At 44.0% G+C, this 14,932-nt stretch overlaps 1 protein-coding gene across 9 annotated transcripts in view; it reads left to right on the top strand.

The window, feature by feature from the left end:
- Positions 1–14,932, top strand: part of dennd1a (DENN domain containing 1A) — a 171,130-nt gene that overhangs the window by 118,085 nt on the left and 38,113 nt on the right. For all 9 annotated transcript variants that reach the window (XM_090233752.1, XM_090233753.1, XM_036976815.2 and 6 more), the window contains 3 exons: positions 2,355–2,455; positions 8,248–8,293; positions 8,439–8,540. In XM_090233752.1, coding sequence (XP_090089878.1) covers positions 2,355–2,455; positions 8,248–8,293; positions 8,439–8,540 — 249 coding nt within the window. The remainder of the gene's footprint in view (positions 1–2,354; positions 2,456–8,247; positions 8,294–8,438; positions 8,541–14,932) is intronic.

Genomic DNA, 14,932 nt, shown 5'->3' on the forward strand with positions numbered 1-14,932 from the left:
CTTTGATGCACCTTGCCTTCTGGATGATAGCGGGGTGAACAGGCAGTGGCTCGGGTGGTTATTGTCTTTGATGATCTTTTTGGGCTTCCTGTGACATTGGGTGGTGTAGGTGTCCTGGAGGGCAGGTAGTTTTCCCCCGGTGATGCGTTGTGCAGACCTCACTACCCTCTAGAGAGCCTTGCGGTTGAGGGTGGAGCAGTTGCCCTAACAGGCTGTGATATAGACCGACAGGATGTCAGGGTTTAGTCAGGGTTTTGGGTGACAAGCTGCTGCACCTTCTTCACCACACTGTCTGTGTGGGTGGACCATTTCAGTTTGTTGTTGATGTGTACGCCGAGGAACTTAAAACTTTCCACTTTCTCCACTGCTGTCCCCTCGATGTGGATAGGGGGGTGCTACCTCTGCTTTTTCCTGAAGTCCACAATCATCTCCTTTGTTTTGTTGATGTTGAGTGAGAGGTTGTTTTCCTGACACCACGCTCCGTGTGCCCTCACCTCCTCCCTGTAGGCTGTCTCGTCGTTGTTGGTAATCAAGCACACTACTGTTGTGTCGTCTGCAAACTTGATGATTGAGTTGGAGGCGTGTGGCCACGCAGTCGTGGGTGAACAGGGAGTACAGGAGAGGGATGAGCAGTGAATATGGGGAGACCTCTATTCCTTTAACATATCAGTGAATATGGGGAGACCTCTATTCCTTTAACATATCAGTGAATATGGGGAGACCTCTATTCCTTTAACATATCAGTGAATATGGGGAGACCTCTATTCCTTTAACATATCAGTGAATATGGGGAGACCTCTATTCCTTTAACATATCAGTGAATATGGGGAGACCTCTATTCCTTTAACATATCAGTGAATATGGGGAGACCTCTATTCCTTTAACATATCAGTGAATATGGGGAGACCTCTATTCCTTTAACATATCAGGGAATATGGGGAGACCTCTAGTCCTTTAACATATCAGTGAATATGGGGAGACCTTTATTCCTTTAACATATCAGTGAATATGGGGAGACCTCTATTATTTTAACATATCAGTGATTATTGAGGAAAAGAAACGAGGGACACATCTAAAATGTTACCATATTCCCTAAATGGTGCACTACTGTTGACCAGAGCCGTGGGAGAAAAGCTGAATGTTCCTCATATTTTTTTTTAATACCAAAACAGAAACCACACATGTCCTCCTCCTCCCCATTAAAAAGGGATATGATTCATCCAAGGAATCCCAGTCTTCCTGTTTGACGTGAAAAATACTTTACCTGACATGGCTGTGGACGAGCGTTCCCCAGGGGCTCTTTCTCCCCACACCCCATTCCCTATAACGAGTCCCTTAGACAAACGCTGCCACAACGTTTTCCTCCCCCCATCTTAAATCAAAGTAAAATTGTCAGAATCTCCGAGTTGGCCAGTTTGATTGACTGTGGGGGGGGGGGGGGGGGGGGGCACGTTTTATGATCAATCATCTGCTCTGAATATAGAAACCCACACACTTAAACAGCGTCTCAGACAAACGCTGTTATTCTGGGGAATGTCTGTTGTGGTTGAGCAACACCGCTATTATTGACACATCTGCCAGCGTTCAACGGTGCCATCTTAGTTTGATCAACGGCTGCGTTCGTTTGCCCGGCACTACATTCCTCCTACCTTAACACACAAAGGAGCGGAATTTGTCACGTGAGATATTAAACGTCAGTGATGGGAACTGTTGCTGGTCTAATTTCCGGTGGTGTAATTTGTATCATTTATGGGGTGGCTTTGATGCCATGAGTAATGGCCAATTTACTCTTGGAGTGTGTGTCCCTGTGTGTGTGTCCCTGTGTGTGTGTCCCTGTGTGTGTGTCCCCCTGTGTGTGTGTGTGTCCCTGTGTGTGTGTGTCCCCCTGTGTGTGTGTGTGTCCCTGTGTGTGTGTGTGTCCCTGTGTGTGTGTGTGTCCCTGTGTGTGTGTCCCCCTGTGTGTGTGTGTGTCCCTGTGTGTGTGTGTGTCCCCCTGTGTGTGTGTGTCCCCCTGTGTGTGTGTGTCCCCCTGTGTGTGTGTGTGTCCCCCTGTGTGTGTGTGTGTGTTCCTGTGTGTGTGTGTCCCCCTGTGTGTGTGTGTCTGTGTGTGTGTGTGTGTCCACAGAACTCCAAACATTGACATAGTGCAGTTGGAACTTTCTTTGCACAATAATATGTCAATGTATTTTCTACAATATGGCAATGCAAGGAATAGTTATATACCTCAAATATTCCATTGTGGATCTGTCAATATAATGTATATTTCCAAATGAACCCGTGAGAAATAGTTATATGCCGTATTATGCTGCATGGTGTGTGATTGTGGTGTTATGTACTCTCTCCCTCCACCACAGTTAACGGCTTGTGTTCACGGGTCGGCGGCCATGATGTACCCAATGTATTGGCAACACGTTTACATTCCTGTCCTGCCTCAGCACCTTATAGACTACTGCTGGTGAGTAACCACAATGGTCATCTGTAGCTCAGTTGGTAGAGCATGGCGCTTGCAACACCAGGATAGTGGGGTTTGTTTCCCAGCACCACCCATATGCATGACTGTAAGTCCCTGTGGATAAAAGCATCTGTTAAATGCCATATTCATTTTTTTAAAGCGCTTGTTTCCAACTCCAAGCGTGTCACATTGTAACACCAAGGTGTGGGACTTAAAAGAGTTTTCCCCCTATCCGTTGGTTCATGCTGTATCAGCTACATGCGTGGCTACATACAGATATCAGCTACATATCTAGCTACATACGTGGCTACATACAGATATCAGCTACATATCTAGCTACATGCGTGGCTACATACAGATATCAGCTACATATCTAGCTACATGTGTGGTTAGATGCAGATTCTGCCTCTAGTGTGTAGCACTCACCATTTCCTAACAGAACACTCACATTCAGCATGTTGATGGACTCAACACACTTGACCCAACTGTTACAGTATCCAAAATGTACCCCTTTTCCACCCACACCCGCACCCCCACCCCCCCTTCCACCCCATAACAAGTGACATGACACTGGCTGTATTTGTAGGGAGGCAGCATGACGTTCCCCATGTCTTTATGAATATGGCGAACAAAGCCTTTAATAATGCTTGGTCACCATCCATTTATTACATGATCAAGATGTGCCCTGCACATAGAATTAGAATATGAATGTCATGATGCAGCATGTCTAATGTAAAGACTGACGAGTACGATGATGTGCTTGTCCAAAATCTGAACCTATTTCCTGTTTCTGAATAACATACAGTTGAAGTCGGAAGTTTACATACACCTTAGCCAAATACATTTAAACTCAGTTTTTCACAATTCCTGACATTTAATCCTAGTAAAAATTCCCTGTCTTAGGTCAGTTAGGATCACCACTTTATTTTAAGAATGTGAAATGTCAGAATAATAGTAGAGAGAATGATTTATTTCAGCTTTTATTTATTTAATCACATTCCCAGTGGGTCAGAAGTTTACATACACTCAATTAGCATTTGGTAGCTTTGCCTTTAAATCGTTTTGGATAGCCTTCCACAAGCTTCCCACAATAATTTGGGTGAATTTTGGCACATCCCCTCCTGACAGAGCTGGTGTAACTGAGTCAGGTTTGTAGGCCTCCTTGCTCACATATGCTTTTTCAGTTCTACACATTTTCTATGGGATTGAGGTCAGGGCTTTGTGATGGCCACTTGAATACCTTGACTTTGTTGTCCTTAAGCCATTTTGCCACAACTTTGGAAGTATGCTTGGGGTCATTGTCCATTTGGAAGACCCATTTGCGACCAAGCTTTACCAAGCACAACGCAGCACTCCGGGAGAAGGGCACAACGCAGCACTCCGGGAGAAGGGCACAACGCAGCACTCCGGGAGAAGGGCACAACGCAGCACTCCGGGAGAAGGGCACAACGCAGCACTCCGGGAGAAGGGCACAACGCAGCACTCCGGGAGAAGGGCACAACGCAGCACTCCGGGAGAAGGGCACAACGCAGCACTCCGGGAGAAGGGCACAACGCAGCACTCCGGGAGAAGGGCACAACGCAGCACTCCGGGAGAAGGGCACAACGCAGCACTCCGGGAGAAGGGCACAACGCAGCACTCAGGGAGAAGGGCACAACGCAGCATTCCGGGAGAAGGGCACAACGCAGCACTCCGGGAGAAGGGCACAGCGCAGCACTCCGGGAGAAGGGCACAACGCAGCACTCCGGGAGAAGGTCACAACGCAGCACTCCGGGAGAAGGGCACAACGCAGCACTCCGGGAGAAGGGCACAACGCAGCACTCCGGGAGAAGGGCACAACGCAGCACTCCGGGAGAAGGGCACAACGCAGCACTCCGGGAGAAGGGCACAACGCAGCATTCCGGGAGAAGGGCACAACGCAGCACTCCGGGAGAAGGGCACAACGCAGCACTCCGGGAGAAGGGCACAACGCAGCACTCCGGGAGAAGGGCACAACGCAGCACTCCGGGAGAAGGTCACAACGCAGCACTCCGGGAGAAGGGCACAACGCAGCACTCCGGGAGAAGGGCACAACGCAGCACTCCGGGAGAAGGGCACAACGCAGCACTCCGGGAGAAGGGCACAACGCAGCACTCCGGGAGAAGGGCACAACGCAGCATTCCGGTAGAAGGGCACAACGCAGCACTCCGGGAGAAGGGCACAACGCAGCACTCCGGGAGAAGGGCACAATGCAGCACTCTGGGAGAAGGGCACAATGGCCACAGGCCGCAAAAAGCATTAGATTTTTTTAGTTTGCATTACAGCCACACAAAAGGGATGCAGCTGTGAAATTCAAGACATTATCAAGTGCTTGTCAAATTGTGAATGAAAGACTGGTGAAGTGTGTACAGCCTGCGTAAAAAAACAAAAACAAAGCAGAGATCATGCCTTTCAAGCAACTTTTTTCAAATCATCATTAGTCACATCATGCAGCCTTACAAAGTATTAAAAATCAAAACATATAGCCCAATGTTTGTAGAACAACTAAAGTCACATTAATAACTCTAAATTAAGCATATAGTAGTACCTCTTTATTTTTTAGCTTCTTTAGACCTGTCTAAAATAAACATGTATTTATTGTGAAGGTGTAGGCTATATTAAATGGATTTATTGTGAAGGTGTAGGCTATATTAAATGGATTTATTGTGAAGGTGTAGGCTATATTAAATGGATTTATTGTGAAGGTGTAGGCTATATTAAATGGATTTATTGTGAAGGTGTAGGCTATATTAAATGGATTTATTGTGAAGGTGTAGGCTATATTAAATGTATTTATTGTGAAGGTGTAGGCTATATTAAATGGATTTATTGTGAAGGTGTAGGCTATATTAAATGGATTTATTGTGAAGGTGTAGGCTATATTAAATGGATTTATTGTGAAGGTGTAGGCTATATTAAATGGATTTATTGTGAAGGTGTAGGCTATATTAAATGGATTTATTGTGAAGGTGTAGGCTATATTAAATGGATTTATTGTGAAGGTGTAGGCTATATTAAATGTATTTATTGTGAAGGTGTAGGCTATATTAAATGGATTTATTGTGAAGGTGTAGGCTATATTAAATGGATTTATTGTGAAGGTGTAGGCTATATTAAATGGATTTATTGTGAAGGTGTAGGCTATATTAAATGGATTTATTGTGAAGGTGTAGGCTATATTAAATGGATTTATTGTGAAGGTGTAGGCTATATTAAATGGATTTATTGTGAAGGTGTAGGCTATATTAAATGGATTTATTGTGAAGGTGTAGGCTATATTAAATGGATTTATTGTGAAGGTGTAGGCTATATTAAATGGATTTATTGTGAAGGTGTAGGCTATATTAAATGGATTTATTGTGAAGGTGTAGGCTATATTAAATGTATTTATTGTGAAGGTGTAGGCTATATTAAATGGATTTATTGTGAAGGTGTAGGCTATATTAAATGGATTTATTGTGAAGGTGTAGGCTATATTAAATGGATTTATTGTGAAGGTGTAGGCTATATTAAATGGATTTATTGTGAAGGTGTAGGCTATATTAAATGTATTTATTGTGAAGGTGTAGGCTATATTAAATGTATTTATTGTGAAGGTGTAGGCTATATTAAATGTATTTATTGTGAAGGTGTAGGCTATATTAAATGTATTTATTGTGAAGGTGTAGGCTATATTAAATGTATTTATTGTGAAGGTGTAGGCTATATTAAATGTATTTATTGTGAAGGTGTAGGCTATATTAAATGTATTTATTGTGAAGGTGTAGGCTATATTAAATGGATTTATTAGATTTTTTTAAATGTAGGTTTTCAAAGGTCAGCAAGTGTGCAAGCCTGGAGATGCTAAATGTGTTTATGTTAATAAACGGTCAATTACCGTGAGACCAACAGTTATTTGCTTGACAATTACTGGCTGACGTAATTTTGTGACTGCCACAGCCCTCGTTGCAACCGAGGACAAAGGATTTTTACACACTACACGCTTCAGCACTTGGCAGTCCTGTTCTGTGGGCTTGTATGGCCTACCACTCTGCGACTGAGCCATTCCTTCTCTATGATGTTTCCGGTGCCGCTCTAGCAGGGCAGAAATTTGACGAACTGACTATTTGAAAGGTGGCATCCTATTATGGTGCCACATTGAAAGTCACTGAGCTCAGTGAGGCCATTCTACTGCCAATGTACGTCTATGGAGATTGCATGGCTGTGTGTTCGATTTTATACACCTGTCAGCAATGGGTGTGGCTGAAATAGCCGAATCCACTAATTTGAAAGGGTGTCCACATACTTTTGTATATATTTTGTACACACTCATTAAGTATTGAAAAGGATGGAGGGCTGAGGAATAATATAATTGAGTCTAGGAATGTCTTTAATTGAGGGTCACAGACCCAAAGACATTTTATGAATGACTGACCCCAGTTAATACCATTGGCTTCATTAAAATCATACACCAATGACGAGCTGCCATTTTACGTAAACGAAGACTGTATGTTTGGGAAAGGGAAATAAGGAACAACAGCTGATTTTCTCTCTCGTGGTAACCTGACAGTGTTAATTAATGTGGTTGTTCACGACGGGGTGGGGGGGGAAAGAGGTGCAATAAGCTAATTATTGCTCTGTTTTTTCTTTCTCTCCATATCTTTTCCTTCTCTCAAATATTGCTAATCGTTCCTATATACTCCCCCATCAACTGAGGGTAAACCAAGAGAAAGGCTTTTTGTAATGAGGACCTAAAAAAGATGGTTGCCGAGAGCTAATTCGACATCAGCTTTTGAGAAGATGGCGATGGCGCTTCCAGCTTAGGAAGCTAACCCCTCGGCTTAACTTGGCCTTAGCGGCTCAAACTCGACGCGAGGGCTACATTTCACTTCCCCCGTTTTTCACAGCTCACAATAAATAATTGGCTGTGTGGACGATTACCGTCATCCAAAAACATCCAATCGGATCTTTTTTTATTTTTTTATTTATATTCTGGTTTTGTTATGCTTTCCACTACTTTTTGATCCCTTGAGTTGTTGTGGCTTTTTCTCCGCTTGCCGCTGTATTTTAATTGAATGTCACGCTAGGCTGAGGAGATGGAGACATGGAGAAGAGCACAGTTAATTAAGTGTTTTCGGGTCCGTCTTCATCACCCCCTCTCAGGCTGACAGGTTTCTAACATCCCTCCTTCTCCCTCCCTCCCTTTCTCCCTCCCTCCCTTTCTCTCTCCCTCCCTTCCTCGTTTTATCCTTCAGACCATTACCCAATCAGCCATTTCTCTTCTATGGTGGTGTCTTAGTGTCTGAGGGTCCCTAGTCTAGCCCCACAGGTCCAACCCTCTGGTGTACACACCACAAACATACGCACACACACACACATAGAGACACACACAAACACTCCAGTATGCTGGGAAAGTAAAACGTTTTTAATCCCCACTACTTCTTGTCTCACTGTGGTAACATTTCAATGGACTCTATTTCGTAGCGATAAACTGTGAAAAAAATTAGAGTGGAACCGTATGGAAGGTTGACGATGAAGGAATACGACAACAATAAAATGTTTTGGTTTTCTTGCAATGTCAAAGTGTTTCCCTGAATGTGCATGTGTACAAAATCGGTTCGATGTGCGTCACAATGATCATGATAAAAGAACAAAGTACTCAAGTCTCTGTTTGTTTCCCATTACTCTGCTAATGTGGTTGATATATGACTCTTTGGTGGTTTTGGCTGAGATCATGCCGTGTTTAAACACTTTTGTCTCACAATCATGGTTATTTATTATGTGTTTGTGTTTTGCAGTGCGCCCATGCCCTACCTCATTGGAGTACATTCCAGCCTAATGGAGGTAAGTTCCTCACCACAGACCGTTTACAAACCCAACTCATAAGAGAGAGAGTGTGTGTCTACCTGACTGCCTGCGTGTGTGTGTACATGTGTCTCATGTTTGTGTGGAAGTGTAAAGTCCTCTCTCCGTGTCTCTCTCCCTGCAGAAGGTGAGGGGGATGGCCCTGGATGACGTAGTAGTCCTCAACGTAGACACCAACACCCTAGAAACACCCTTTGACGACCTCCAAAGCCTGCCCAACGACGTGGTGAGAAACAGACATTTATAGACACTACATATCCAATTCTCACGAGTGGTACTATCCCTCTACTGCAGGGATGGACAACATTGATGGGGGTGGGGCCCACAACCAAATTTCGAAATTGCACCTTGTGTATTCTACTATTTTTAAGTTGAGACCCTGAGTTCCCCCCCCGCCCCCCCCCCCCAAAAAATATATAAATATATATATTTTTAAATGCACAAAACATTCTTTAGCCTCCCCTGTGCTTACTACCAGTTGAGTAAAGGACCACAAAACATTGACTCAAAGGGAAGCTCCAAATGGTAAATATTGTTATCACTCAAAAATAAATAAATATGGATTATTATACAGGACCAGGACCGGTCAAACGTTTGGACACACCTATTAATTCCAGGGTTTTTCTTTATTTTTAACATTTTCTACGTTGTAGAATAATAGGGAAGACATCAAAGCTATGAAATAACACATGGAATTGTGTAGTAACCAAAAAAAGTAGATTTTATATTTGAGATTCTTAAAAGCTGCCTTGATGACAGCTTTGCACACTCTTGGCATTCTCTCAACAGTCTTGAAGGAGTTCCCACATATGCTGAGCTCTTGTTTGCTGCTTTTCCTTCACTCTGCGGTCCAACTCATCCCAAACCATCTCAATTGGGTTGAGGTCGGGTAATTGTGGAGGCCAGGTCATCTGATGCAGCACTCCATCACTCTCCTTCTTGGTCAAATTGCCCTTACACAGCCTGGAGGTGTGTTGGGTCATTAAGCGCAAACCAGATGGGTTGGCGTCTCACTGCAGAATGCTGTGGTAGCCAGGCTGTTTAAGTATGCCTAGAATTCTAAGTAAATCACTGACAGTGTCACCAACAAAGCGCCATCACACCTCCTCCTCCATGCTTCACGAAGGGAACCACACATGTGGAGATCATCCGTTCACCTACTCTGCATCTCAGAAAGACACGGCAGTTTCAACCAAAAATCTCAATGTCCATTGTTTCTTGGCCCAAGCAAGTCTCTTCTTCTTATTGTTGTCCTTTGCCTGATTCATGCAGTCTCCTCTGAACAATTGATGTTGAGATGTGTCTGTTACTTGAACTCTGTGAAGCATTTATTTGGGCTGCAATTTCTGAGGCTGGTAACTCTAATGAACTTATCCTCTGCAGCAGAGGTAACGAAGGTAGAGGTAGCGAAGGTTGAAAGTCAAGCGTCCGCCGATACACAACCCAACCAAGCCGCACTGCTTCTTAACACAGCGCCATCCAACCCGGAAGCCAGCCGGAAACACTGTGCATCTGGCAACCTTGGTTAGCGCGTACTGCGCCCGGCTCGACGCAGGAGGCGACTGGTGCGCGATGAGACAAGGATTTCCCTACCGGCCAAACCCTCCCTAACCCGGACGACGCTAGGCCAATTGTGCGTCGCCCCATGGACCTCCCGGTCGCGGCCGGTTACGACAGAGCAGTACAGCGCCCTTAACCACTGCGCCACCCGGGAGTCCCACAAGTTAACTTTTAACAAGGCACACCTGTTCATTTAAATGAATTCCAGGTGACTACCTCATTTAAATGATATATATATAAAGTTAACCTTTAATCACGGCCGGTTGTGATACAGCCTAGAATCGAACCAGGGTCTGTAGGGACGCCTCTAGCACTGAGATGCAGTGCCTTAGACCGCTGCGCACTCAGGAGCCCAAAAGCTGGTTGAGAGAATGCCAAGAGTGTTCAAAGCTGTGGCTACTGTGAAGAATCTCAAATATAACATTTTTATTTGTTTAACACATTTTTGGTTACTACATGATTCCATATGTGTTATTTCATAGTTTTGATGTTTTCACTATTATGCTACAGTGTATAAAATTGTAAAAATAAAGAAAAACCCTGGAATGAGTAGGTGTGTCCAAACTGTTGACCGGTACTGTATATGTATACTGAACAATTGAAATAAATTCATTAGGTCCTAATCTATGCATTTTACATGACAGGGAATGGAGAGATGCATCTGTTGGTCACAGATACCTTTAAAAAATGGCGGCCTCACAATCGGCCTCAGGATTTCGTCACAGTTTCTCTGTGCATTCAAATTGCCATCGATAAAGTTATTTTTTGGGGGGTGTGGGGGATTTATTCACTTGGCCTACTGTATATTGAAGTATTGCTTTTAGTAGTCATAACACACCTTGCACAACTCTATGGTCCACTAAAACTTCACATTTCCTGATACATCTATGGCAGGGATCATCAACTAGATTCAGCCGCGGGTCGATTTCTTTTCTTGAGCGGATGGTCAGGGGGCCGGAACATAATTACAAATAATTTGTAGAGTGCAAATTGACCACAAGAAGCAAAAAACATATATAATATTTGACTAAAACATAATCATTTCAAACCTTGCTTACATTTACATACGATCACGTGTCTCTCTATTATGCGTGGGAATACTTGGGAACAGATTTCTTGAATTAATATAACTTAGAGCTGATTTCCTGGTGTTTTTTGTCTTTTATGTCTAACAATGAAAATTCCACAAATTAAAAATATATATACAGCGCATTTGGAAAGTATTCAAATGCCTTGACTTTTCCCACATTTTGTTAAGTTACAGCTTTATTCTAAAATGGATTAAGTATTTTTTCCCTCCTCAATCTACACGCAATACCCCATAATGACAAAGCAAAAACAGGTTTTTAGAAATGTTTGCAAATTTATATTACACTTTAAAAAAAAAGCTTATATATTACATTTACATAAGTATTCAGGCCAAATTCGGCACACGGGCCGCCGGTTGGGGAACCCTGATCTATGGTTTATTGAAACAGCCATGCATTTGATAATTAACAGTACAAGATCAAAGCAAATCCCAGCGTCTTTCATGGTTGACTACTGAATGCTACACGTTTCCACCACAACTGAACTGAGCTCAACAATGGTAGTCTCATCCTCTCAAGAGGGCTAGCCACGGTCTTTGAAATATCCATTTAGACTTCCAATGCCGACCAAAACGTAAACACTCCCAATTATACAGATTTGTTGGCATTCATGCTTTTACTATAAATATTAATATTTTGTATCTTTCTTACATTTTTGTCCTCTCAAAAGCTGTCATGTTTTCATCTAATTTAAGCTGTTCCTTGTTTGCTGTTGTTGTTGGCCTTAATTACAACATGAGTCATGCTGTTGGGTCAGAGATGCTGTGTGTTTACACTGATGATCTGGGGTCCTCGCATCCATGCCACCTGCCTATGAAGTGCCCTCCTAATTGCCTGATCAAAAGGCTCGTAGCGCGGTGCTAAGTGACCAGGGGAGAAAGAGCAACCTGCCTTTCTCCTTTTGATCGCAGCCAAATACCAGCCCTGGCTCATGTTAGGCAGCCATTATATTTGTTGTCTGTCTACCTGTGTGTGTTTGTTTTTCATTAGCATTCAGCATTTTAGTGTGTGCTCATTTTAGCGTCATAAGTGGGTGAAATATATTCATGAACTGTCATTAGAAAGAAGAGTGACACAGAGCAGCTGGTTGCTTTGAAGTCTGCAGCCACAATGTCTGTGTGTGCTTCGTGTGGTGTGTGTGATTCATGCACAGTCAAGCTTACATGTATGTGTCTAAACGGGCGTCTGCATGCTTACATTAATGCATGGAGGTGTGTACATCAAGGCTCTCCAACCCTGTTCCTGGAGAGATACCATCCTGTAGGTTTTAACTCCAACCCTGTTCCTGGAGAGATACCGTCCTGTAGGTTTTAACTCCAACCCTGTTCCTGGAGAGATACCGTCCTGTAGGTTTTAACTCCAACCCTGTTCCTGGAGAGATACCGTCCTGTAGGTTTTAACTCCAACCCTGTTCCTGGAGAGATACCGTCCTGTAGGTTTTAACTCCAACCCTGTTCCTGGAGAGATACCGTCCTGTAGGTTTTAACTCCAACCCTGTTCCTGGAGAGATACCGTCCTGTAGGTTTTAACTCCAATCCTGTTCCTGGAGAGATACCATCCTGTAGGTTTTAACTCCAACCCTGTTCCTGGAGAGATACCGTCCTGTAGGTTTTAACTCCAATCCTGTTCCTGGAGAGATACCATCCTGTAGGTTTTAACTCCAACCCTGTTCCTGGAGAGATACCGTCCTGTAGGTTTTAACTCCAACCCTGTTCCTGGAGAGATACCGTCCTGTAGGTTTTAACTCCAACCCTGTTCCTGGAGAGATACCGTCCTGTAGGTTTTAACTCCAACCCTGTTCCTGGAGAGATACCGTCCTGTAGGTTTTAACTCCAATCCTGTTCCTGGAGAGATACCATCCTGTAGGTTTTAACTCCAACCCTGTTCCTGGAGAGATACCGTCCTGTAGGTTTTAACTCCAATCCTGTTCCTGGAGAGATACCATCCTGTAGGTTTTAACTCCAACCCTGTTCCTGGAGAGATACTATCCTGTAGGTTTTAACTCCAACCCTGTTCCTGGAGAGATACTATCCTGTAGGTTTTAACTCCAACCCTGTTCCTGGAGAGATACTATCCTGTAGGTTTTAACTCCAACCCTGTTCCTGGAGAGATACTATCCTGTAGGTTTTAACTCCAACCATGTTCCTGGAGAGAAACGCTCCTGTAGGTTTGAACTCCAACCCTGTTCCTGGAGAGATACCGTCCTGTAGGTTTGAACGCCAACCATGTTCCTGGAGAGATACCGTCCTGTAGGTTTGAACTCCAACCCTGTTCCTGGAGAGAAACGCTCCTGTAGGTTTGAACGCCAACCATGTTCCTGGAGAGATACCGTCCTGTAGGTTTTTGTTCCAATCTTAATATAGCACACTTTATTCTAATAATTAGCTGGTTGATAAACTGAATCAGGTTAGTCACAGCTAGGTTTAGAGTGAAAACCTACAGGAGGGTAGCTCTTCAGGAACAGGGTTGGAGTTCAAACCTACAGGAGGGTAGCTCTCCAGGAACAGGGTTGGAGTTAAAACTTACAGGAGGGTAGCTCTCCAGGAACAGGGTCAGAGTTCAAACCTACAGGAGGGAATCTCTCCAGGAACAGGGTCAGAGTTCAAACCTACAGGAGGACATCTCTCCAGGAACAGTGTTGGAGTTAACCTACAGGACGGTATCTCTCCAGGAACAGAGTTGACTACCTCTGTCTTTTTCGCAAGAATCACTCTGAGAGCCCTCAGCTTGCCACTTACGCAATGTAGTCGTTTACGCTCATTCTTCAAAATAAAGGCCTGAAACTAGGTCTAAAGGCTGTAGACACCCTAGGGAAGCCACAGAAAAAGGAATCTGGTTGATATCCCTTTCAATGGGCAATAGGGATGCATAGAAAGACAAGGGTTTCAAAATAAGAGTCACTTCCTGATTGGATTTTTCTCAGGATTTCGCCTGCAATATCAGTTCTGTTATACTCACAGACAATATTTTTACAGTTTTTGAAACTTTAGAGTGTTTTCTATCCTAAGCTGTCAATTATATGCATATTCTAGCATCTGGTCCTGAGAAATAGGTGGTTTACTTTGGGACCGTTATTTTTCCTAAAATAAAAATAGTGCCCCCTAGTTTCAAGAGGTTTTTAAGGACATTTAGAGACTGTCCTGAAGACACTCATGCATTGTCTTGGCTTTGTGCTTAGGGTTATTGTCCTTTTGGAATATGAACCTCCGCCCCAGTCAGGTCCTGAGCGCTCTGGAGAAGGTTTTAATCAAGGATCTCTCCATCCATCTTTCCCTCTATACTGACTAGTGTCCCAGTCCCTGGGAAAAACATCCCCACTGAAAAACATCCCCACAGCATGATGCTGCCACCACCATGCTTCAACGTAGGGATGGTGCCAGGTTTCCTCCAGATGTGACGCTTGGCATTCAGGCCAAAGAGTTCATTCTTGGTTTCATCACACCAGAGAATCTTGTTTCTTATGATCTGAGAGTCTTTAGGTGCCTTTTGGCAAACTCCAAGCAGCCTGCCATGTGCCTTTTACTGAGTGGCTTCCGTCTGGCCACTCTACCAGAAAGGTCCGATTGGTGGAGTGCTGTAGAGATGGATGTCCTTCCAGAAGGTTCTCCCATCTCCACAGATGAATTCTGGAGCTCTGTCAGAGTAACCATCGAGTTCTTGGTCACCTCCCTGACCAAGTCCTTCTCTCCCACTTGTTCAGTTTGGCCAGGCGGCCAGCTCTAGGAAGAGTCTTGGTGGTTCCAAACTTCTTCCATTTAAGAATGATGGAGGCCACTGTGTTCTTGAGGACCTTGGTACCCTTCCCCAGATCTGTGCCTGGACACAATCCTGTCTCCGAGCTCAATGGACAGTTCCTTCGACCTCATGACTTGGTTTTTGCTCTGACAACTGTGGAACCTTATATAGACAGGTGTGTTCCTTTCCAAATCATGTCCAATCAATTGAATTTACCACAGGTGGACTCCAATCA

The sequence above is a fragment of the Oncorhynchus mykiss genome, chromosome 5, assembly GCF_057628025.1.
Source record: "Oncorhynchus mykiss isolate SJ-2025 chromosome 5, ASM5762802v1, whole genome shotgun sequence".
NCBI classification, from domain to species: domain Eukaryota; kingdom Metazoa; phylum Chordata; class Actinopteri; order Salmoniformes; family Salmonidae; genus Oncorhynchus; species Oncorhynchus mykiss.